The sequence below is a fragment of the Lissotriton vulgaris genome, chromosome 10 (genome assembly GCF_964263255.1).
Source record: "Lissotriton vulgaris chromosome 10, aLisVul1.2, whole genome shotgun sequence".
NCBI lineage: Eukaryota > Metazoa > Chordata > Amphibia > Caudata > Salamandridae > Lissotriton > Lissotriton vulgaris.
The window spans coordinates 630,700,992-630,727,837 of NC_141698.1; the positions used below are offsets into that span (position 1 = coordinate 630,700,992).

The 26,846-nt window shown below is 44.0% G+C and overlaps 1 protein-coding gene across 2 annotated transcripts in view; it reads right to left on the reverse strand.

Moving 5' to 3' along the window:
* The window catches only part of KMT2C (lysine methyltransferase 2C), a 1,555,522-nt gene that overhangs the window by 340,902 nt on the left and 1,187,774 nt on the right, over nt 1–26,846 (reverse strand). For both annotated transcript variants that reach the window (XM_086941472.1, XM_086941471.1), the window contains 2 exons: nt 24,093–24,164; nt 18,682–18,823 (listed from right to left, as the gene is read on the reverse strand). In XM_086941472.1, coding sequence (XP_086797598.1) covers nt 18,682–18,823; nt 24,093–24,164 — 214 coding nt within the window. The remainder of the gene's footprint in view (nt 1–18,681; nt 18,824–24,092; nt 24,165–26,846) is intronic.

Consider the following 26,846-nt stretch of genomic DNA (forward strand, 5'->3'; position numbering starts at 1 on the left):
GCATTCCAAACTATCCTGCAGCATGTTATATCAACATAAATCAAAGTGTAGCGGTTAGACATGTAGTTCATACACAGTTGTACGAGAAGAATCCCAAGCACTATACACAATCATAGTAGTCCCTATGTGAACATCTCTACCTCCCATTCTATCCATAGCAACTCTCATCGAAAGTCTTTAGTTAGTTTCCTATCCTAGCAAGATACAATCTATACAACCCATTGAATTCACTCCGTCCCACCCTCCTATATTTGGCACACTTGTCCTAGTCCACTAATATCTAGCACTGCCCCTGCATTTCAAATTTCTATCCATTCTCACGCCGCATACTCAGTCTACTACACAGATCTGAGCCCTCATTTCCTAGCCAGTCTACGAAAGGCCCCCATATATCTACAGGTCTGGAGCGCTGCGGCATTAGTTCCCAATACAATAAACTGCCGATTTTATCCAACCTGCGATGTTCGGCGGATCCGCCCTCTTCCAGTTTATGGCAATTTGTCGTTTAGCCAGAGGCAGTAGGATAGCCACTAGTTTCCGCGAACCACAAGGGATCTCCATTACGCATCCCAAAAGTGCCAACAGCGGATGCACTTGCAGTTCCAGCTCAACCATGCGGCCTATATGTTTCACTACCTCAATCCAGTATTTTCCTATTCAGTCACATTCCCATGTCAGATGGAAAAAGGTTGCCTCCTGTGCACCACAACGCCAAAAGTTTGCATTGCTTTGAAGTCCCATACAATAGAGTTGTTTCGGTGTGCGATATGTTCTATGCAAGTAGTTGAAATGTATGAGTCTCAACCTACAGTTAGGCGAAAGGTTTTCCAGTTGCATGCAACTAAAGAGCCATTGTTTATCAGTAATGACTATTTGTGCCTCCCTCTCCCATTCTGTTTTTGACGAACATATTAACACAGGAGCAGTGTCTTGGGTAATACTATAAATACGCGTGATTAGTTTACATGGTGAGCTATTAGCTAATAAGTTCTCCAATGCAAACAGGGTGGGTGGAGCCTTTGGAAATTCCGGGTATCTAGCTTTACACGCCGCCCTTAGCTGATAGTATAGGAGCATCTCAGAGGCTGTAGGGCTATGTGGCTCGCACATCTTTTGGAGTGATACAAAGGAATCATCCGGGTATAAGTCACCTGCATGGTCAATCCCACACCCGTGTGCTCTAACTGTCACCGCCCTATCCGTCAACGGCCCTAACAACGGATTTCCTCCTAACGGCATTGAAGGTGCATATAAGTCTGTAATACCAGCCCGTTTAGCTATTTGCTGCCATGCCCATCTTACAGTCTCAACTGTATTTATCTCTTCTAGGGACCTCTTGTATGGGTGATATGCAGTCACATTAAGTGGAGTGGGGGCCGCTACGTCCATTTCAATCGCCATGTGTGGCTGATAAGGGATAGGATGATGCCAGAAGTGTAGGTATTGAGCTTGAGCACTATAAGCGTAAAGTTCAAAATCTGGCGCTGCTAGACCTCCTTGGCTGAATGGAAGCGTCAAAAGTTTCCACACCACTCTTGGCTGTCTACCCGCCCATATCAACTCCAGTATTGCAGTCCTCAGATGCTTAAAAAATCGCCCAGTGAGAGGGAATGGGATGTGAACAAATAAATAGAGTCGTTTTGGCAGTACAACCATCTTAGTTATTGCTATACGTCCCGTCAAGGAGAGTGGCAATGTTTTCCACCTCTGTACTTTGACTTTGAGCCATTCCATCGCTGTACCAAAATTGGCCAGCCATATTTCTTGAATCGACCAACTTATTCGAATACCCAAGTATTTGACCTCGTCCGTAACCCACTCTATGGGAAATTCAATGGCGCATCGTTTAGTTTCGTTCGTCAGTGGCAGTATTGTCGATTTTGACCAATTGATATTAATGCCCGCGAGGCCACCATATCGTACAAATTCTCTCATCAGAGGGTCGAAGTTGTCTAGAGGGTTCATCATATAGCTGGTCATGTCCTCAGTGTACATAGAAATAAGTAGCCCTCTTGAGGTGAAGCCAATGCTACGCTGTGTGCGATAATGCCACAGACGAGCCTTAAGCGGCTCAGTCGCAATAGCAAACAGTAGTGGTGATAAATGACAGCCCTGCCTTGTGCCCCTTGTGATGCTCATCGGTTCCGAAATCTGCCCATTAACCTTCACACGAGCCGTAGGTTCAGTGTATAGCAATGTTATGTGTTGTATAAACAGGGGGCTGAACCCCATGCGTGTGAACAAGGCAAATAAGAATCTCCATTCAAGAGAGTTGAATGCCTTTGTGGCATCTAATAGAGCAGCTGCTGCCTGCACCTTGGGGTCCAAATAATGCAACAACTCAAACAGTACCCGCAAATTATGTGAAGTCGATCTGCCTGGGACAAACCCAGATTGATCAGATAAAGCAATCTGAGGCAGCATAGGTTTCAATCTGTCCGCCATTAGTGTAGCGTATATTTTGGCATCTAAGTTGATGAGCGATAGGGGGCGGTACGAGTCAGGGCACGGCGGATCTTTATTGGGCTTTAAGAGAGTGATTATCATGGCCTCTCGTAACGTTGGCGGCAGTATACCTGTTTCCATTGCCTCTAGATATACCCGGTGTAATCTTGGTGCTACGATATCAATATACTCTTTGTAAAAGGCCGTCATTCCGTCCGGCCCTGAGGCCTTGTCAGCTGGCATTCCCGCTATTACTACCCTCACATCCTCTGCTGTGAACGGTTGATCCATGTATTTTCTAGCACAGTCGGTAAACCATGCTAGGCCTTTTGTTTCCAAGTATTCCGATACCATCACATCATCTGGTGCTATTTTAGATGTATAGAGCGTCCTATAGTAGTCCGTCATTGTGTTCAGTATTCCTGTAGGTGTCCTAACTGTCCCACCCTCCGTGTCTCGCAATTCAGTAATGTATTCCGTACCCCTGGGTGCACGCAGTAAGGATGCCAGCGTTTTGCCTGCACGATCTCCCTCACCATATCTTCTAGCCTGGGCATATTTATTAAGAAACGCAGTTTCTCTCTCAGCCTCCTCCTGATACTGCGTGAGAGTGGTCGGGGAGGAGTCTTTCGCAATTTCAGATTCCAATCTAGCGAGTTCTTATTTTCAACCTCTCTAGTGTGTCCCTGATGGACTTCAGCACTCCTGTCTTGAGGGACATGCAGTTACCTCTTGTCTCCACCTTGCAGGCTTCCCACAATGTGCCTGGTGATTTTAACGATCCCTCATTTAACTCAAAGTACTTGTCTAATTTAGTGCCTAACTCTTCACGGAATACTTGATCTAGCAGTGCCCTGGAGGGGAACCGCCAACTAAATGGCTGTATATCTGATGTAGGCACAGCAAGCGCTATCAACACTGGTGCGTGGTCTGACAGCGATCTCAGCAAATGAATGGATTCCACCACCGTGGAGTGTAATTCTCTGGATAGTAGCTAAAAATCTAGTCTAGACCAAGCGTGTCTATGTGCTGTTACACATGTACCCTCTCGGGTGTCCAGATGAAGAACCCTCCACGTGTCAGTCAGTCCAGTTTCAGCCATAATATCTCCCACTACCTCTGACGCCTTGGGATGATGCTCTCTAGGTGCGCCATGTCTGTCTAAGGAGGGGGACAATACAAGATTGAAATCACCGCCCCATAATATCGCAATCGGGCCACTAATTTGTATTTGATGCCACACTGTCTGAAAGAATGACGGGCAGTCTGTGTTGGGTCCATATACATTTACAATTACCATCTGCATGCCACACAGCGTGCCCAACAACAATATGTATCTACCTTCCGGGTCAATGACTTTCGAGGTAGTCTTCCACTGCAGACCTCTGCGGATTAATACGGCCACCCCTCTTGCATAGTTAGAGTATGCAACTTCCACTATCTCCCCCCACCTTTCGTGTTTGAGCATAGCTAGATTAGCAGTTGCCAAGTGCGTTTCTTGTAATAGACATATATCTACTTCCTTCCTCAACAAATAAGAGTGCACCAGTCTTGCTTTTCTGCGATCATTTAACCCTCGTATTTTCCAAGATATACATTTAATGTGTCTCACTCCTTCTCAGGGTCAATCATACATTTATCAGCAGGCAATTTTAATCCTGGAGCTAAAGGTCGTCCTACACTGTCGACATAATAACAATATTCACATTTGCATCGCCTATTCTTATATATGCATCTTACATGTAGTAGTAGGAGTAACAATGAGTGTATCTTGGGATATAATAGGTATGAGCTTAGCAATATGATCAGAACTTTTTCAATTTCACTACCCTTCAGCACATGTATAGACCTCCAACCAGGATATGTGTATATGTCAACCTTCTTCTCCAGTATTTGAGGATTCCCTAAATTCAACTGACTCATTCGAGCACTTACTCTAACTCCCCCGCCCCTCCCACCCACATCCACCCCCCAATTAGGTCGTGTATTCTCCCCTCCCTCAGCCCACCCGCATGCCCCTACCCAAACCAACAGAAAAAAGGTACATGAAACGGGAATCATCCCAGAGGGTACGCAGGATAGCTACCAGGAACGGGAGAATCTTTTTTATGGTTTTAAGTTTAAAGAAAGAAGATGATACAATGGAGTTATGCTATTCAATGTCACTTAGCCTGTTCGTAGATCCCCTCCTCTCCGGCGTCGACTGCTGCTTCTGCTCCTTGACCAATTGCTTGGCATATTGAAGCGCCGCTTTTGCATCCAAGAAATAGGTAGGTCTACCAGGGCCCTGTACCCTCAACTTCGCTGGATATATTAACGCATATTTGGTGCCTGTTTGCTGAAAGACTTTTTTCGCTGGTATAAATTCCGTGCGGGCAGCTTGTACCTGCAAGGTAAAGACTGGATAGAGTGCGATATTGTTTCCTTGATACTGGATCTTCCCCTTGTCCCTTGCCAAACGTAGAATCGTGTCCCGTTCTCTGTAGTTCAGGACTCTGGCCAGGATTGGCCTAGGTGGTGCTCAAGGTTTCGGTCTGGGGCCCAGGGATCTATGAGCCCTTTTGATCAAGAACATCGGGGAAAGGCCATCACCAAACAGGTCTCTCATCATAGTTTCAACATAGCGTTCCATGTTCGAAATATCTGTAGATTCCGCCACACCCTTATATGTACATTATTCCCCCGTTATCTCGCTTCCAAATTCTCTTTCTTTTGCTGAATGAGGGCTAGCACTTTGTCCATTCCTCTCACCTTCTTCTCTATCTCTGTCTGTCCCTCCTCCGTTTCAGTGACCCCGTCTCCAGTACACTCACCCTGCCCTCCTGCTTGTCCATCCGGTTTGTGATTCCATCCATGCGGGCAACAAGCGTGTCCGTTTTAGAGTCGATTCCCTTCAAGCTAGTCTTCAAGTCTTGGAACATGGACCTAATATCATCAACCCGAATCTGACTAGCGCCCTCTTCAGCAGCGTCCTGGTCTAATTGCTCCGGTCCAGGCGGTTTAGGCGTTTTTTTAATCAAATGCAATTTTGGGCTGTCGAGTGTCCGGTTTACCCATTTCGACCTCTGTGGACTCTCTTTTCTAGTCGTCCGATTGTATGGTACTCCTTTTGGCCTGTAGCGTGCAGCACTGACCCCAGGTCCCAGTGGGGCTGGCCAATACAGATGTATGTATCACTGCGTGAGTGTGTAGTCACAGATATTTATACTACTTGCAAAGATGGCGCTATGGTTTGTTCAGAGATCTGTTCACGTATTCACATGAACGAGCTATCCGTGACCTTCGTTAATATGAACTTTCCAATTGAGCGGCGCGTGTCAATTCAGGGCACTGCTTACTGTCTTCATACGTCTGCTTCAATAATATATCGCAGGTTGCAGCGTCCCATCTCTCCTGCCTCTCACTTGTGTAGGCGTAGCGATCCCTCAAGACCGTGTCCAAGCCAAGCCTCCAGCCGTCATGTCCACCTGGCTGATCAAGGGAGTAAAGTATGAGCGCTGCGTGCCCCTATTTATGCCGCAATCACCGCCACCCTGGACTTCGGTTTCCATGTAAGGTTTAGCCGCCCTTTACCATGCAGACATAATTTACAGCCACTTTACTCCCACATGTATCAGCGCCGGTTATCTTCTTATGCGCCACAGTCGTCTGCACACCTCGCGCCAACCGAGTATTGCTGTGCGCTTTCCGCTATTAAGCAGGCAGTTCGCACTAGGTTTAATCCATCTATCACTCCACCTTCAACACTCTTTAGCAACAATTCGCAATAATGGTAGTGCTAGATTATAGGTATAACGATGGCTTTACTGTACATGTAATCCCATGTAGTAGCAGAGGCGAGTATCCTTAATAAGCCGAGCTGTAGTAGCGCATCGTAGTTTGCGTTAATTGAGGCACATACCTTACTGTGATGAAATAAGTACTGCGTCGCCTTCTGAATGTGGGGCCGTGCTGTCTTTGGTTTAATGCTCACGTCGTTACCGCCTTGGTCACAGCCCCGACCGCTATTGCAATTGTTGGTCACGCGGTTTCATAGGGGCAGGTCGCACCAGAATTATTTACCCATGCTTTGCTTGGTCCTGTACTGTCGTCCGCCAGTTCCACTGCCTTCCCTAACTCCAGCCAGCCGCTACTGTAGGATCCAGTCGCGCTGGTTTAACTAGGCCGCGCTTCCGCCTCGTTCCGGCACAGCTCGTAGCCACGTTGTCAGTCTCACCACAGCCTCGTCCTCTCTGCAATCCTCGGCTTCCGGCAGGTCCGGTATGCAGCAGGTCTCGCCGGCAGTGTTTACTCTCTTTTCTTCCCCCCCCGTCCCGTGATGATCACCGCGAGGCCCAAGGTACTCCTTTACATCAGCCAGCCACAACTTTAGTCCCCAGCCGCACTAGACTCACTAGGCCGCATCTCCGCCTCGCTCCTGACTCAGCTCGCAACCATGGTATTTTGTACACCACGGCTCCGTTTTTCCCGGCGTTGTAGAGCGGAGGGCAGCAGCAATCCTCGTTGCCAGGTAGGTCCGAGATTCCTCATGTAACAGAACTGATAATTGTCGGATTTCGTGCTCGGTCGGCGGAGCTGCGCAGTTAGGCAGCCATTCCGCTCTGCAGCCAAGCCACGCCCCCGGGAAAACTGTATTTTTATCAGCTTTTTCTGACCTCGTTCAAATATACTTAAAACATACATACGCGCAGGAGCGGGCGATAGCACTGGCTCCAGCATTATATCGCAACCATGTTGGGTGGGATGCTGAGTCACCTCACCATAAAATCCCAGTAAAAACAACTCCCACTCCACAGAGACAGTACCCAATAAAACAAGAAGCGAAAAAAGGTCAGGGAGATCTTAGATCAAATTAAATACCAGGGTGTAATTGAAACTTGCACCTTTTCTATGAATAATCCTTTGTTTTCCATAATGAAACCTAATAATTCATAGCGTCTAGTTTTAAACTACAGATATCTGAACACATGCACTAAAACATTTGCAGTACAGGATACACACAGTGCCGTATTAATGAATAACATTGTGCAGCAAAAAATTATTTTTCTGCCAAATATAGCGCCTGAGAGCAGATATTTGACAGCATTCTCAGGGCTCGGCTCTCAGTGCTAATTTTGTTGACTCCCCCAAGGGTATAAGAATAGCCCTGGGTTGTTCTCCGCTTGGGTAAAAGAGTTACTTCAGAATTGTAGCTTCAGCATTGTCCTATGTAGATGATATTTATCTGACGGATGATGATTTAAAGGATCGCTTGACCGGGGTGAGCAACAACATTTTGACGTTCACCTCCGAGGGATACAAATTCACCTTAAAAAAATAAAAAATAGCCCACCTCATGCCCTATTTTTGGGATATGAGCTTTCAAGTGAAGGGAAAAGCTTGGTAGTTAGCTTTTTAGAAAAGTGTGCGCTGCTCCCACCTCCTAAATCGTTGAAAAACTTACAATCCATATTGAGATTCTTAAATGCTGGCAGAATTTACATTTTAGATTATGTAGAAAAAGTGAAACCTTTTTACGACCTATTGAGACCTGATTTTTCAGTTAGGCATTGGACACAAGAACACAGATATCCTTTGTTCCTTACAAGCTGACATGATAGCTTCAAAATACCTACACACACGTGTAAACATCACAAATTTGGTGATCCGTGTTATAGCACAGGGTATACTTACCTAACCTTTAATGAAGGCGAAACAGTACCCATAGCATACCAATCACAAATGTGATTTTTTTTGGCTAAATTTGAGGTTTGCAGGGGATTCTGGGTAGGAAACGTTGGGGGATGCACTCAAACCACAGTTCCCGGGGATCTAGCTTTCAGAAATGTGTGAGTTTGGTAGGTTTTCCAAGATGAGCGCTGAAACGGGATGCCCCCCTTGCAAAACCAGGTATTTTTCCGATAGGTAATTTTGATGTCTCAATACATTTTGGGCCCTTGCCTGTAGTGGGTACTTGGCCCACCCACAAGAGTTAGGTACCATTTTTATCGGGACACCTGGGAACGCTGGGTGGTGGGAAATTTGTGTCAGCCCAGTGATCTCGACTTTACAACACAGAAATTTGCGAAAAATTAGATTTTTTCAGCTAAATTTGAGGTTTGCAGGGGATTCTGGGTATGAAAACATTGGGGGTTTACGCAACCCATACCTTGCTGGACCCCCCCCCCCCCCCCCCCCCCCCGGTCTAGTTTTCAGAAATGTGTTGGTTTGGTAGTTTCCCCAAGATGGCCGCCGAGCTCGGGGCCAAAAACCCAGGTGACCCCCCTTGCAAAACCAGGTTGTTTTGTGATAGGTAATTTTGATGTCTCCTCAATAAGTTTTGGGCCCTTGCCTGTCGCGGGTACTTGACCCACGCACGCAAGTGAGGCACCATTTTTATTGGGAGACCTGGGGGAATGCTGGGTGGTAGGAAATTTGTGTCGGCCTACTTCAAAGGCAGAAAGTAGTATAAGTATTGGACCTCTGACACCCCCAAATCAGAACACTTCTGGAATGAAGAAATTCTGCCAGGAAGAAGAGCTGTGCTGCCGTCATGAGGGACTACCACTTTCCAGCTTGCTTTGCGGTGTTGGCCTGGCTGCTTTTGTCTTGGGCAGTAAGAAGGACTGGACTTTGCTTTCTGTTTCCTGCCTCACAAGGTTCTCCAAGAGCTTCAGTTGGGTTTTCCTCAGGGACATCAAAGACTTCATCCACATCTTCCAACCGGCAACACAACTCTTCTGCTGTGAATCCTGCGTTGCCAAGTGGTGTCTGCACCAGTCCTGGGCCCTTGGAACTGAGTGGCTGTGCTATAATCTTGTTAGCACATCTTGTTATTATTGTTTTTTTGTATAAAGGCTATTTTTCGAGTCGGGCTGATTTTCACGCTGACTTGGAAGGTACAATAAACCGCGATCTTTTCAACTATTTTAAGATGCACTTCAAACCTGCGTTTCCCTCTCTGCCGCTAGTCTCTCCCAATACTCCAGAAAGAAAAATGAAATTTTACTAAAGTTTTAACTCGGCGCAGTAACATAGAATAGGTTCACTGTAAATGTGAATAAAAGGCGTTTTTTAATATAAGAAAACGCCTGGCTGTGGTGACCTGCGCTCACTATCAATTTCTTCTAAAAGACAGACGGGTAAAAAAGTTGAATTTATTTTGTATATCCCAGGGTCACATTTAAGGTGATTTTGGGAGGCTCACAGTCTACATAATTCTTAAATGTCCTGAGGACATGGGTGCCCCTTGCTGCATTTAAGTGGGTGTTTCTCTACTCGTGCAACCCACTCCCCTCCAATGTATCCCTGGCCTTTTGCGCCCTTCCTCCTCCTCCCAGAAGAGCTTGGTGGGAAGACATTGCCCTCGGGGGTAAAAAAAACACACACACACACACACACACACACACATGCATGCACTGACACACACATGCGCACACAAGCACAGGTGTGCACACACAGAAAGACAGACATACAGAGAGACAGACATACAGACAGACACACACACAGGCACACACAGACACAGGCACACAGACAGACACACACACACACAAACACAGGCACACCCAATAGACACACACAGGCACACAAAGACAGACACACACACAGGCACACAAAGACACACACACATACACACACACATACAAAGACTGACACACAGACACAGAGACACACACACACAGACACACACAAGGCCACAGACAGACAAACACACAGATATAGACGCAGATACACAGATGCACACATTCACACAGACACCCACAGAGACACCCACACTGAGACACCCACACTGAGACATCCACACTGAGACATCCACACTGAGACACCCACACTGAGACACCCACACTGAGACACCCACACTGAGACACCCACACTGAGACACCCACCCACACAGAGACACACACACACAGAAACACAAACAGAAACACAAACACACACCTGAAAGCACCGTGTAACTTCACGTACATGGCTACTTACCAATACCGATCTTTTTAAAGGGGCCTTGCGATCTGCTTGAAATAGGCCTTAGGCGCTTCACACCATCTTGACCTAATATGCGGACCCTTGAGACAGCCGGGGCTTCTGAGTGCTTCACAAGATACCGGTGTCATGTATTGGATTCAAAGATTTGTACAAAAGGCCCTGCGCGCATGGGCACAACTCACAAGTCCGCATTATGCCCAGACGGTTCGTTGCACCCTCATCACACACAACAGCCCCCCTCAAAAGGCAGTGGCTGGGAAAAGGCGACCCCCGTTCAATGCCGGACAAACATCCGAAATCGCAACAACATGCACAGTTCAACGGACTCATTTAAAACCAGCACAAATTCGCAAAGTGGGACACATTGGCATACTAAAACACGCAGGAAAACTGAACATACGCAACTGAGGCGATCTCTACAAAGCATTACAGTGCAAAATAGTGCAATGCTCGAGAGTGCGACTGTGCACACACAGTACATGAAACATAAAGCTATACCATGGAGGGCCACACGGAAGATGCAACAGAACACACAGAGTACAACACGATACATCAAAAGTACTGAAGAAAGAACTGCTGCAGAACTCTAGATACGGTAAGTAAATGAAATACAGAGCAGTAAAATACAGCCGTATGCAGTGACCTGTCATTAAACACGGCGTCCAATAATGCATGGAAAAACAAGAATAGAAGCACAGCAAAACACAGTGTGATAATACCCCATACATTATAAGCCTGGGTCCTGCGGCCCCCAGCATACTCTGGGGCCCATCCATATGGACTGCAGCCTTCAGCAGACTTTACAGTCCATCCATACGTACTGCGCCCCCCAGAACACACTATTCATACGGATTTAGGCCCCCGGAACACTCTGCAGTCCATCCATATGGACTGTGGCGCCCCGCACACTATACAGTCCATCCATATGAACTTCGGCAAACCACACACTCTACAGTCCATCCATACGGACTGCGGCAACCCGCAAACTCTACAGTCCATCCATACGGACTGTGGCCCCCAGCACACTCTGCGGCCCCAGCACACTTTACTCTCCATCCGTACGGACTGAGACCCCCAGCACACTCTACAGTCCATCCATACGGACTGCGGCCCCCAGCACACTCTGCAGTCCAATGATTATAGAACCGGGTAGTAGTGGTTCCTCATAGGGAAATTCACCGCACATCAAATATTTGTGTATTATTTTTCAATCAAATCATGTGCGAATAAATGTTTTTCTTTACAACAATAATAATCAGGTTGAGGTGCTGTATTGGTTTAAACACCCTACTACCAGAAGGTGCAAAGAGCAAATTAGAAAACTTAATCTGCTGTAATATATATATATATATATATATATATATATATATATATATATATATATATATATATATATATATATTTATATATATATATGTAATATATATGTAATATATATGTAACCTTTTTTTAGCACTCTCTTCAGTAGGTACTCTTGACCATTAAGTCATGAAAAAATTAACAGCAAGAGTATAGTTGTTCCAGACAACACTTCCAAATGCCCAAAAATTCTAAGGTCAATGAGCTCTCTTCTGTAAGCCCACCCATAATGCTCTCGATGGCATTTTCACTAATAACAATAACCTAAAATTTTCCTCTATTTTGCCTGTCCCATGGTCTGACCATATGGCTGTCTTTTTTAACCTAAAATTTAATGACTCTGCCAGACAAAGACGCTTCCTGCTCCCGGAAAATAAGTGCTCATGGAAGAACTTAGATTGGAAACTGCTAACAGAGGCGCTTGCTAACAATCCACCAACATTTGAGCAATGTAGCATCGACACCGGAGCTTCCAACTTTAACAGATGGATTGCTCAGGCTGCCGATGAGTTAGCTCCTCTGGAGCCCCGAGTGCCTAAGAAACGGTCGGCCACCGCCCAGTGGTACACGGCTGAGCTGAAATTAATCAAACTTAAATGCCGCAATGCCAAGCGCATTTGGCGGTCTAACTACTGTGTTCTCAAAAAGGCTGAATACTCCAAAGTTCTGCAGGAGTATAAAGCAGCGATTATTCAGGCCAAATCTATATTCTACACCACCAAAATCCAAGAAGCCCCTAACTCTGCCAGAGAGCTCTTCAAAACAGTTACTCTTCTGGCAAAAACCCCGCGAGACACTATATTTACACCTGACCAGAACTTTGTCGGGAATATTGCTGCTTTTTTCCAGAACAAAGTACAGGCAGTATATGATGATCTCAGCACTGTAGCTACCAACTCCAATACTGACCTTAACATCTCTGTCACTCCCACTCAGGTCCTGGCAGCGGTCACTAGGGAATCATCACCATCCACTCTCCCTGCCTACCCCAGGTTTCCCATGTTAAAGGAGTCAGAGGTCGGGGACCTTCTCCTACAGATGAAATCAGGATCTCCATTGGATCCATGCCCTCCTCACATACTACACTCTATTCCACTAGCCATAACTGGAGTTTTGACCTCCCTACTAAATAAGGCTATCTGCTCGAGCTCTTTCCCTTCAAACTGGAAGAAAGCCTGCATCCGCCCGATTCTTAAGAAAGAATCACTCAATCCCTCCGAAACTAAAAACTATCGGCCCATCTCCTGTCTGCCTCTACCAGCTAAAATCCTTGAGAAAGCCATGAACTTAGAACTGATGACTTTTCTAACAAAGAATAACCTTCTTGACTCTACACAACATTGCTTTCGAGCATGCCATTCAACTGAGTCAGCTCTCATCATGGCAACAGAGGATATCAGGAAGACTATGGATGACGGTGGAAGAACGGCCCTCATATTACTTGACTTAACCGCGGCGTTCGACACCGTCAACCACTCGGTCCTACTGAACCGACTGGAAAATCTGGGCATCTCTGATGCCGCTCTGGCCCTCTTAGCATCATTCCTGACAGGCAGAATCCAACAGGTTTACTGGGATGGACTTAACTCAGAGGAATTCATCCTTCCTGGAGGAGTCCCACAAGGGTCGGCGTTATCACCAACTTTGTTCAATCTATATGTCACCCCCTTGGCGGATCTGATAAAATCTCACGGCCTGAGATTAGTGTCTTATGCAGACGACACGCAAATCATAGTGTCTGTCTCCGATTCTATTGAAGCAACTGCAGGGCGTTTCAGGAATTGCCTTCTCAATGTGAAAAACTGGATGAGCCAAAACTTTCTCAAATTAAATACTGAGAAGACTGAAGTCATAGAATTCGGTCAGAAGCCCTCGATATGGAGTCAGCTATGGTGGCCCCCGGAAGCCGGCTGTTGTCCAACTCCAGCCGAGAAGGTCAGAAACCTTGGATTTCTACTGGACAAAAACCTCTCCTGCACGGCGCAGGTTAATCAAGTCACCTCTGCCTGTTTTCATACGATGAAGGTACTATAGAAAGATCTTGCCCTACATCACACCCACCTTAAAAAAGACCGTTATTGCCGCCCTGGTAATGTCTCGGGTTGACTATTGCAACTCCCTCTATCTTGGTACGGGAGAGAAGCAAATGATCAAGCTGCAGGCTATCCAGAACGCGGTCGCCAGGGTTCTTTTGAACATGCCAAGGAGTCACCCCACCTCCCGTGCCATTCGAGAGCTACACTGGCTGCCAATTAAGCGCAGAGTTCAGTTTAAGGCCCTCTGCCTGGCCCACAAAGCTGTTCACGGAAAAGGATCGGATGATCTGGCCAAACTCCTCCCGCGATATGTGCCCAACCAAATTCTAAGATTGGTCAATCAAGACCCGGTCTGTGTGCCTAGAATTCGGAGAGTGCGTTGGGGTGGAAAATCCTTTTCTAATCAGGCTTCCAAACTTTGGAACTCACTGCCTGCTGAACTTCGCTCACAAGCCTCCAAACTTAGGTTCAGAAAATCCCTGAAAACATGGCTGTTTTCCCAACCCTGATCTGCCTCACATCGCCTTCTAATCTACAGCGCCAAGACGCCGTGGCATTCGAGCGCTTAATAAAAATTTCAGTCAGTCAGTCAGTTCTCAAGACGGAAACAAATAGCAGAGTCCATTGATTCGTTAATTCAACCGTTGATTTATTCTTTAGTATATCCAGCAAAATCAGCCCAATCCACTCCGCACAGATTCAGCCCTCAGCTGACACGTGTTTTATCTATTTAAAGACTTTTTCAAGGCAGTTCAGCAGTAAAATGTCTAGGCACCTCTGGCCTTCAAAATCCACTATCCCGATGTCGTAGATCCACATCCATAAACCCGTAAATGACTTGGACAAGTTTGTCAATGAGTTGGTGCATGAATTCCAACTCCAAATTAAGCATCCAAGTTTCAATCCCCAAAATAAAGATGTCTGCGCTACAGCATAGTTGCCTCGTTTGCTGTTAAAATAATTTTTTGTAAGTATACAACAGTATAGCCGTCAAAGCGTCATGTTTGAACCACGATCCATAAAAGTAATCCTGTAGAGGGGAAGTGCTTGATAAGCCCCCTCACTGAATAGCTACAGCGACAAGATTCCGTGCTCTCAAATGCTCTCTGCACGGAATTCACGCAGATTTCCTGAGCTCCCTGTGACTGACAGTTTTAGATCATTTATGGAGAAGGGTTTTGATACATTTTCTTTGGCGGATGTTATTGTTCAGTTCAGATTCCCCTTTTATTTCTGCATCATGTGTAGGGCTCCCGGTTTTATGGTATTCATTTTTAGGTCTCGTGGCGTTAACCGTGCGAAAGCGCGGTCTCGCTAGAGACCTTTTGTCAGCGACACAGCTTTCCAGGAGACAGGAGCTGGCCGCGCGCATTTGCTCTCCGAGAAGGCGATCGGAGCGGGCCACGTGCACGCGAACGCTGTGGCCAGCTCCTGTCTCCTGGGAAGCTCCAACACCACACACGCATGCGCACACACACACGAGCGCCCACGCACACACACATACATACAGAGAACCCCCCCACCCCCGCCGTCGCACACATACACACACCGCACACAAGTGCACCGAGACACACCCCCGCCGTCGCACATATACACACACACGCGCACACACACACGAGTGCACCGAGACTCCCCCCCTCTACCCTCTACAACTAAGGCCCACTTACCGCCACTCCAGACTTCAGCTGCCACCGCGGGGCTCTCCCTCGGGCATGGGAGCCCCGCTTCACCACTGCTCCTCTCCTGGCTAGCCACTCCTTGGGCGGGAGCTTCCAGCACGAAACGGAAGTCCTGCCCCACGGTAGTTTGTCACCGCGCACGTCTTCAGTAACACGCAGCTTGTCTCGGAAACCAGTGCCAAACCCATGGTGATCCCGGAAAGCAATGCATTTATGAAAAGTAGGCAAACCTCAGAAATAAGGAAGGTGTCATTTGCGTAGATTACTGATGGTTTTCTTAAACGAATTATTGAGATGAAACAAGGTAAGAAAAAAGTAGCAATTGGTAAGCGTTTTTAATTGCATTTTTTTTACCCTGATTGCAGATTACCAAAAGTAATATACAGTTATGGCTGTCGCACTCTTCAGGTCTCAGGAAATCATTTGATAATAATAAATGTTCTACCATTCCATAGTCCTACACGTTTTATAGTTCTAGTACGCCACATGGTACGGGGTGGTCAGGGGGGGCCGCTCCACCAGGCATGGCTGGGGGTGGTAAATACTGGGGTTGGTTGATGCCGGGTAAAAAGGAGGAGTTGGGCCAGGCCGGCGATGATCATACACAGTGTACAAGAAGCCCCTATATAAAAGCCCCCTCCGTGCCCGTTACCAACGCCCACAAAATGAAGAGCTTCTATTTTGCAATACATAGACCACATAATTAATATTTTTAATGCACGAACTACCTTACTGATGCTCGTTTTTGTTAATTGTTGGACTTAGTTTAGCGCTGTAGTTTGTTTTTGCTGTACGTGCATTCTGTCTTGTTGTTTGTTGCTATGCGTGTATTATTGTTTTGACGTGCGGCACAGCCAATCACATTGCACTGTTGTATTACGTAAGGTCGCAATTAATGCACGTTTAAATTAGAGTTTGTTAATGGCATTGCTTGTGCGAAGAGGCTTGCGTTGGTGTGGTGTTTTGGCGCGTTTGCAGGTCAGTTATTTTGAAGCATAAGGGATAGATGTAAAACAAAATGTTGAGAGTGAATTAAAAGTGAAAGGATCCCACCACAAAACACACATTTCCTGTGATGTTGCAGTATTAGTACATGCCTGAGTAAAAGATGTTCCTTCAATTGACTGGACTGCCACAGTTGTTTGCGATCACATTGCAGTGTTTGAGGAAAGTAGTGTGAAAAACTGGTCATAGACCCCTGTATGCCTTAGCACTTCTGCTTTAGCTGGGGGGCTGGAGACGGGAAAAAAGTGTCGGTCTGGTGGATGGCTACGTGGACAGAGGCTTGGCTACGTACCACTGGAGATTGTTACACGAACAGCGAGCTGCAAATCTATGCAGATCTCCTAGTTTCAGACATATAGGTGTCTGTGACACATGGAGTCGGATATGAGATATATGGAGGAACGAAGATGTAGAACACACGTAGCATGACACTTTACAAACATTCCTCACATGGGAAGTAGCTGGAAACTGGTGTCCTGGCTCTATAAGACTAACCCCTTAATGTGAATAGCACTGATAGACTGGGTGAAAAAGCAATGGGAGAGGAATGGACAGCCACAGAGTGGGTAACGGTGCTACAGTATACGCAAGTATGTTGAAACACGAGATTTAAATATACCCAGCTTAACTCCCTCTATACACCTCACAGGCTAAACATAATGGGTACTATAGAGCTGGCATGCCTCCTAAGCTTCTATGGCGCGTGCAATGATGTTTTTTTTTGTTAATGGTTGGAGTTGTTATTTGTATTATCAATACATCTAAGTCACGTAAATACAACTCATATTGCATTACAAATGCTATAGGTGTCACATTTGCAAAAGTTATAACTATTGGCATTATCATACACAATGCCAATAAATTTAACAGTAAAGCTGCGAGACCTATTGCATTGTAAATGCTTGTTTAAACATTGCTGTCTGTATTTAGCCATATTTATTTTTGGGCTACCTTATTGGTATTTATCCTTATTTTGAGAATAAATGGAGTTGTAAAATTGTATATTTACACATTTATTTTACTGGTAAATATGCACTTTTCTGCCTGTTGGGTTTTAGCAAATTAAACCGCCAAATATAGAAAGGCAACATCCACAGGTAAATATCAGAATTATAATACAAATATATGTTAACGTATACCTGTATTTAGGGAAATCTCAACCTGTTTTTTAACTTCCCATACTGTCTATCTGCTTAACTATTGTCCTGGAAATCACAAAGATCGCAAGGAGAGTCACCCACATGAAGCACAATTTTCAACATTTTTCCTCTTGTAAAAATAAATAGACACTTTGTTTTCTGTCTATATTTAACTGTAAAAATCAGTAAAAACAGAAAATTGGGAGCCTTAATCATGTGTGGTTTTTATTTCTGGATGGTCGTGTTGTTGGCTGTCTGACAATCTTATTATTTATTTGGCCTTGTTGTAGGACTTGGTTTGGTAGCCTTGACCCTTCCATTCAAAGATAAGCCGGAAAGGATGAATCAATATGAGACCTTGCTTGCTCTCAGAAAGTCAATTATTGGATATAATGGTTGTAACTTTTATAGATTTAATAGAGAAAGTTCTTGTGTAATTGCTGCTTCCATAATCTTTTAGTTGAAAATTTTAAACTCTTGCCCAAATATTGAGCGCTTCTCTGTGGGGGCTTGGGATCTGCCATTCAGTAAGTACTTTTTAATTTAATGCGTTTGGAATCTCTTGTTTTGTTTTTAATAATATCCTAAGCATTCATTTAATATAGTTATTAATATTCCAAGAGAGCAGTCTAAGGATTGCCAGGTGGATGACCAACTATTCTTTGGATTCTCTGGGAAGAAGAAGAGAACGACTGCTCAAAGGCTTACTCTTACAAGATGGATTGTCTTCGGTATTTAGACGTGCTGAGCCCTTATGAAGGAGCCTCCTGATTGACTTTGAGCTGACTTCTTGAGTTAGGTTTTCAATGGAGTCACTGAAGACTGTTGTGGGGTTACCTGATAAAGCAGCATAAAACAATTAGAAGTCCTAATTATCTTATTAATTTTGGTCATGACACTGTTGAAAACAGAGATGCTTACATGGTGATAGAAGAGAATGCTGCAAATCTTCATACTGCAGACCTAAATGCTACACACAGGAACACTAAAAACATACAACCTAGCAGTTTTTCCTCCATCACTCAGTTTGTATACAAGTAAAAACACTAATCTTACCATCGCGTCCTCCCAACATTCCAACCTTGCCAGCAAGTTCTTCTGTAGTCGCAAACCCATTCACCATCTTATGGCAAGACTGTGGAGGTGGAGTTGGAGGCAGGGAAGCGGGTGGTGTTGGTGGATTGCTTAGGTTATTCTGCTATGAAATACAATAATCTTATATTAGCTTTTCAGTTAAAATATATATATATGAGAACTATAAAAAAGCATAGTACTTTTGACTTATGAAAACCAGAACAAGGACTAGTTAGAATATATTGCATGGTGATTCCACACTAACATTTGCTCTGGCACAAGAGAACGAATTTAGTCAGTGCACAAATGATGCATGCAGTTAGTGCATTTAACTTGAAGCCTGGCAAATAAGCAAATCAACACTCTATTTTGAATGGCCAAGAGTCTCAAAAAATATAACTATATATACACACTGATCTCTGTATCACATGCTAGTTTACTACAGGAGTTATTACCTTTGAAGATGCATCTTTGGATGCAAGCATTATGTTATTACGATATTATGTAAATATCAATCCTTATGTAAGTATCAATCCTTTATTGAACTGTTTTTCTGAAATTACCTTCGACCTCCAAGAAAAGCACACAGATTTAAAAAAAAAATTCTTGTTCCTTATTTGTGAGATTACGCTTGCTTTAAATAGTCCAAGACAAGAATTAGTTAAATGCACCCACAGTATGTCCCAATATATTTATAGAATGAAAAAAAAACTGGAAACTTATATTGTGTCTTCCAGACATTGCTTATTCTGAAAGACAGTCTCAACCCTAACAATATTCCTGGATAGCTCAGACATTGGTACTATCATGTGAACAGCTAAGGTGGCACAAAGAAACTCTCAATCCACTACAGTCCCACTGCAATACATCAATGAACATGACTGAACCAGGAATTAACAGTGGGTTTAATAGAATTAATACAACAAACTGCAAAAATCTTTCTACCTAGAAACATAAATCTTCCGGACCTATTGGAAGAGAACTGCAATGATTCAACCACATTTTTTTCCCAAAACGTTCCTGCTCCTTATCCAATTGCAAACCTTGTTACTTAGATCAAGCACCTGACTGATAATGTACTGCTAAATAAACTGCAACTGATACCTAAAATTATTACCCAACCTAAATGCTGCAACAATCAGTAATAACACTTTAATGTGTGAGAACCAAACATGGAAATAAACACAAAATAATGTATAACAAACCAACCAAAGTAAATGTTGCTCAGATGAAAACATAAGGAGGGATGCCAAATTTGTATGGAAACATTTATCATGCAGAAAACACTGGGGACATTACTTAACCTGAATAATTGGGCCACAAAATTTCCAGGAAAGGGGAGCTTAATGTACAACAAAATAGGAGTGAAGAACAAGTTACTTACCTTCAGTAACAATCTTTGTGGGAGATACTCTATCCAAATGGAATACATTGATTCCCAACTTGGGACCTTTTTAGATATAAAAAAATTAAGCCACTCCACAGAATGGAGAGATGTTAGGGCAGTGAGGAATCGGTGGTTAGAGTACCAATCAGAAAGAGAATTAGTAAAGGCAAGTAATGTATTCTTATGATAGATGCTTCTAACCGTAAACTCATCTTAAAATAGATACCATAGCAGTACCTTCCCGGGTGGAGGGTGTGTGGAGGAGACTCAGACCAAAAAAGGCCTACTCGACTGAGGGGACGAAGTCCATTCCCATTGGACCTGGCTGACAAGGGAGTAATGCTTTGTGAATGTATGCAAGGACAAGGCACACGGAAATAGCAAGAGTAAGAACACTCTCCTCTTTAAGAATCTAGAACTCTCTCAATAGCATCCTGGGGGAGCAACACTTGCACATCTTGTGAGAGGATGGACAGGTGCTCCTTGGAGAATCACTCGGATGTGGAGGGTACGATTCAGCGGGCATAAAGAAAGAGTAGGGCATAGCCACGCTGAATAAATTGAGGGACCTATCTGTCTGATATGCTGGATCACCCCTCTGGAAGGAAGTGCTGAATCGTGACCCCCCACAGGATGGGTATGTCTCTTTAAAGGCAAACTATAGCACCTGTTACCACAGGGAGGGGACTAGGAGGACTGGTGCCCCTGCTGACCTATGCATTGCCTGCCAGACACACGACCCGACCTCAAAACGAATGGGGTCATTGCTGCAGTTGTTAGTGAGACTGATGTTGCTTCTACGCTATCCCATGGAGTACCCTGTGACATTTCTGAACTGATGTAGAAATTACTTGGCAGGATTCAATAGATCAATGGAGAGCACCTAGGCTCCATTATCATTGATGCGTTCCAAAGATGAATTGACTTTTTCACCAACCGGAATTAAATAGGAGAAAGGCTTGTACACCACAAAATCCTGTGAAACACATCCAAGTGTGTTGGCAGGGCAGAATTCTGGTGCCAACTGCCCTTCCCAGGCAACTCTGGTGCCAACTGCTTTTTCCAGGCAACCAGTAGCGTCTAGGCTGGCATGAATCACATATTTGGCTGTATCTTGTCCATCAGGAATTGTCTGAGCTAGAGAGACCCTAAGGTCTTCCGAGACAGCGGACAAGATTTCGCTGGTCGTGTTCCAGAGGGCATGTGTGTAGCGACCTAATAAAGAAACAGCAATGACAAAATTCAATGCAAGACTAGCAGAAGAGAACATATGTTTACCAACTGTCTCAATTCTCTTAAGATGCTCTATCCAGAGGAGCCTTGGGGAATGCACAGAGGTTCACCTTGCGGATTGTAACCAAACCACTAGGCTCTCTAGAGTAGTGTGTCAGTTGAGAAAATAAGGATCACCAGGAGCTGGTCTATGATGCATGGCCACCTACTTATTTACCAGTGTGCAGGAACAGGGCTTTGACCAAGCACCCATCAACGACTGTCTTGTTAAAGGAGAGCATGTACTTCGACTTGGCTAGCCAAGGCTGCAAAATTTCAGTAAGGATGATTATTTTGGTCTCTACTGTGGTCAGCGGACATCCAAAACCTCACAACTTCTTTATAGTACTACTGCAAATTTGGTGATCCAAATGGTGAGGTAAACCCTGTTTCAGGGGAGGTGTCAAGCCCACAGCCCTTTTGTAAGTACAAGTAAAATCTGTATAGTGAGGAGGGAATAAAACCATCATCCTACCCACCATCACCATTTCCCTCTTGAGGTGTACCTTGTTCAGAGTCGGAACCAAAAAGATAATGGAACCTCTGATGAAGTTTCCTCCCTGGTAGAGGCACTAGTTAAAAGTCAAACTGTATGATGACGAGTGGCGTTTTTGGAATCTCACAGAGACAAAAGTCAGGCTTGGGCTGAAGTCAGTTTGATTTTGGGCATCTGAATCAGCACCGGTTCCTTATCTAGCACTGGTGCTGGTGTGCCCAACGAATGGCCAAGAGCAGGCATTGGAGCCAATATGTGCGTCTGTACTAGAGTCACTAAATGGCCTGAAGTGGGACTCAACTGGATGCCTCTGTGGTTTCTTGGGGACTGAAGGTCACCAGAGGGAGGTGAAAGTGCACCAAAAATCTGCAGCACGCCCTTCTTGAAGGCATCAATGCTGTGATGATGTGGATGCCCGAGAAATTTGAGCGTATCTGAATTACAGACCACAGTGCACACCTGGGGTCCTAAAGGGTGACCAATTGGCTCTGTGAATTCCTTCACGCTTTGCTTTTTGTGCTTGGACTTCGATTTGGAATTACAGGAGGCAGATCTCTTGCGGAAATGGCTTCAGGAGTGAGATTAAGTCTCTACCCAAGACTTGGAGCAGGACTTACACGAGGGCTGCGACTGATGTTTGGCGATGTACAGCTTTGCTTCTCAGTCCTGGATCGTCTTCAGGTGCATATAGGGACATTTATCAGACTTCGACTCATGTCTTGAGACCAGACACCATAACCCACCTTGTGTAGGTCCGTTGCCAATATTTGTTTCCTGTAGTTGCACCATGGTTTCAAACCCTGTAGTTTTAGGAGGGAACATCCTTCCTTAGAACACTGGGTTTGAGTTTTGGAAGATGTTGGAAAACTGACATGTTTGGGAGTGGAGCTCTGGATATGCATCGCATGGTGCAGAAGAAAGGAAATTGCATCAACTTGTAGGGGTTACGCTTATATATAGCTCTTGTCTGGCACTTCTGGGGCTGCAAGTAGCCAATGCTGAGCAACACTGCACCATCTAGTGGTGCGCTGGAGCTTTACTGGAAAAAAGTTTGCAGATCTAGTCTGGCACTTGGGGAGTATTCTAAGGTGAGTAATCTGCAGTTGAATGTATCAATCAGAAAGATAAACACATGAAAAGATGTTTGAATCCCACCACTAAAATACAAACAGTAACACTATCCCTGCTGGGGGCATAAATGCTTTGCACCAAGTGGGCAAAGCTGCAGTCCTTCTGAACCTCTTGGAGTTCCGATTGCTTCCACAAGTGAGGAGACATGCTATACACTTATGAATTTGCCATATGCTCGACATCCAAAAGCCAGAAGGTGCTCCGAATTCCACACATACAATGGCATCTCATCTTTAAGACTAATCCAAATTATGTCCTAACAAAACTCATTCAATTTTTTAGGTCATCAACTTCTACCTTACATGCATATCTCCCCTTTAGCTTACCTGCATACAAAGCCATTGCTATAGCACGTTGTTTTATTAAACAATATTTCTAAATATTGCCTGCATATAACAAGATGGCACCAGTGGCGGGTACCATCATCACTTTCATGTTAAAATATCCTATATTTTACACTCTGCTGCCAACAGTAACGAGGATACATGATTGCAACATATTTTATGTAGGTATGTTGCTGAAGTCAATTAACAACTTTTCATTGGACCCAGAATGTCTACCATAGTCACCTCAGACTGGTTTTCAAGGATCACTGCAAACCCCAAAATGTTGAATGCACTTGTTTCAGGGTACTGCACTAAACAACATTTCAGACCTATGTACAAAGGGTCTATAAATAAATGCAAATACAGTTTAAACAATATGACCCTCTTAATCAGTACCAGTTGATTTTCCTGGTTACTGCAAGAAATCAATGCTAACAGAAACAAGACATTCCAAACTGGATTTACTGTGTCCAATGCTCTAGCATGTGCACCCTGAAAATTCATTGGGGGGGGGGGGGGGGGGGGGGGGGGGGGAAGATACTATTCAAAGTCATGAAAAAAATTTGAAAACGCACCTCTTTCAACATTCCGATTTTCATTTACAGCCTACATCCACTGGACTTCCAGAGACCCCCTGACTGACCAGGGTTTAAATCAGCCACAGACATGAGATTTACAATAAATAATTAACATAACATAAAACATAACCCTTAGATGATGCAATTTACACTCAGACTGATACTATATCTAGTCATAGAAAGAATACATATTCCTAACTTACTGGCACCTGTGCTGTATAACTGAAAGTTCTAAAGTCGTGGTCTGGCGCCGAGTGATATTCAAAGTTGGGAACCTGTGAGGAGAGGACAACTATAAGAATAACATAATTTAAAGCACCATAATTAAACATTTGCATTTTCAATTACCGGACTGATCTAGGTTTTTTAAAACATTGACTAATAATTTTTCTTTAACCACTGGTTAATTGCAAGCTAAATTCCAAGAAGGTGCTTTAAACTAGCGACAGGCAAGCTATTGTGTTGGGAAAACATTTCTTTCTAAAGCGAGACTGAAAACTCATATTACGGATACAAACAATGCACAAACTGTTTTGAACATGAAAAGTCTTGATTCACTGATGAATGTTTTGAAAACAAGAACTTTTGCCATCACAAATCATGTCCTTTACAAACAAATTTTAAGTCTGTTAATCTCTGGTCAATTGTGCACTTGGTATGACTAAAAATCTGTACATAAAAACTCCAATTAAAGATTATACATACTCACATTAGTCAAATCTCTTGCTTGAATTACTAACAGTGGTACATATGTTATTCTGGTCTTCCCTAAAAGGTTGATTAAATTCAACGTGATACAATGGGGATTGTAGTCTGAGGCAAACACTGTAAGGAGACAGGCTATTCATAGTTTTTCATCTTCCTTGAGACAGAATGCAGAGTAATACAAGGGAATTTGTTTCCCTCTGTGAGCCTGGAAATTTTTGTAGATATATTTATAGCCAGATTTGCTTCAGTAATGTCTGGTAGCTGGACTTGCAAAACAAACATTGGCATGGCTGCAATGAAATAAAGTTGAGTAGGCGAACTGATCTCAGCCAAACGTTTTAAGAGTATATTGCAAGTGAGCTATTATCTAGCTTACCATCCAACTTTGCCCTCAGTGTCACTATTTTAATGGGCACAGCCGCTTCTGATACTACATTTCAGCAGTATACTTTTGTTTGATATGTTATAGTGTTAAATATTTCCAATGCTATTTCAAGCAGATCCCAAAACCTGCGAAGACTATGCTGGTCAATGAGAGTAAAACGAGTCTTGGGTTGAACGTGATTTCAGGCATACTGGTTTCCTCAAAAAATGTAATAACAATCCTCAAAATATCTCAATTAAATAACATGCACTATTCAAAATTAATTATATAGTCTACAGTAATGAGGAAAGATTGTGAGACTGCAACCCTATATGGACAGCGCTTGTAAACATTTGCCATTAAAGCATATTGCTCATAATTATTGGGTTAAAAGTGACCGATTCAGACAGCTCCTGAAATCTTTTGGGAGACCTACATTTCCCCTACACCTTGATTATTCATTCTCAACAGCAGCACACACATTAACAAAATATTTTGAAATACATCATGTTTCAAAGAAGAAATAGATTTGATCTGAAACTTTGTTCCATAGCAAAACTTATTCCCATCAAGAATATTTTCAAAGGAGAAATACATCCTCACCATAACTACTCTACCTAGATCTCTGTAACTTCATTCACAAATACTGTGAAGATGAGAAATAATTCCCTTCTTGAACTAGCAACCCCTTGAGAAATTATTACCAGTAACAGTGCGTCAACAAATGGTCAGAAACAACAAAAACGATAGGAAAATTGACCAATGACAAGGGAGGATAGCAACAATACTAGAAGGATGAAAATTATGCTGCATTAGTACAATCATAAGGAATTGTTATACCTGCTGCACAGCCAGTATGAGTGTACTGTAAAGAATGTTGGTGTATGGTGATGCATTAGAATGTTGAGTGCCTGTGGGTATCAGTTTGATTATGGGATGAGCAGCAGGGAGGCTGCTTCTGGTGGAGGTCTTTATTGAAGCTACTTAATAAACAATCTACACCTCGGCTAATGGACTTCATTATATTACAACATTTTGGCGACGATTTTGTAAACAAGAACCTACATAGGTAAGCTGAATAAAAAACGATGGAAACCAAGATCACAAGAGGTTAAATGCCTGAAAAAACTACAGAAAAAATGAGGTTATAGACCATCCTGCAGCCCCACCAGTGTCTTGCCACATCAGACAGTCTATGAGCAGGGCGTACATCTGCCTCAATTTTAATCTCAAAGAACTTAGAAGTTGGTTTGCTCTCTATATCCAGCAGATATCCAGCAATATGGTGTGTTTTGGACTGTGTTAGTGTGGAACTACTGGCAGACTTTGATGGGAGTTGGCAATATTTACAAGTAAAGATATGTGTCCAGCAGTTTTTTTCAGCCTCTTGGCAGCCGGAAGGGACATTGGTACATAGACTATGGATTGCAAATCTGGCACCATTCTGTGATCATAAACATCAGTGCAGTTGTTAACTGCACTCGGGTCAACTTGGGAAAAAAACAAGTGAGAATTAGTTACTTTGATGCGCGCAGTGTTTTCGTTTGAATGACGGGCGCGAGCCGACAAGTTTCTACCAACACGTGCTTCCCTTACTGCTGCTGTAGTGGCGTGTGGAGGCACTGTGGATGACACTACTGATTTATTCATGTAAAACTATGGTGCAGCCACGTTTGGCGCATGCACGTGCTTGGAGCCACCCAGCGCTGTTTTAGTTACATGCCACACTTTTTGGTTTTATCCAGGTTTGAAATTTCCTCTGCTGCAATTGTGGAATTGGTGGATTTACCGCCCAATGGATGCCTCACTTAAAGTAAGTAATCGATTTTGTTTTGATTTGACTTTATTTTTGGCGCAGCCTGGAGGGAACTCTCAAAGCAGTTTG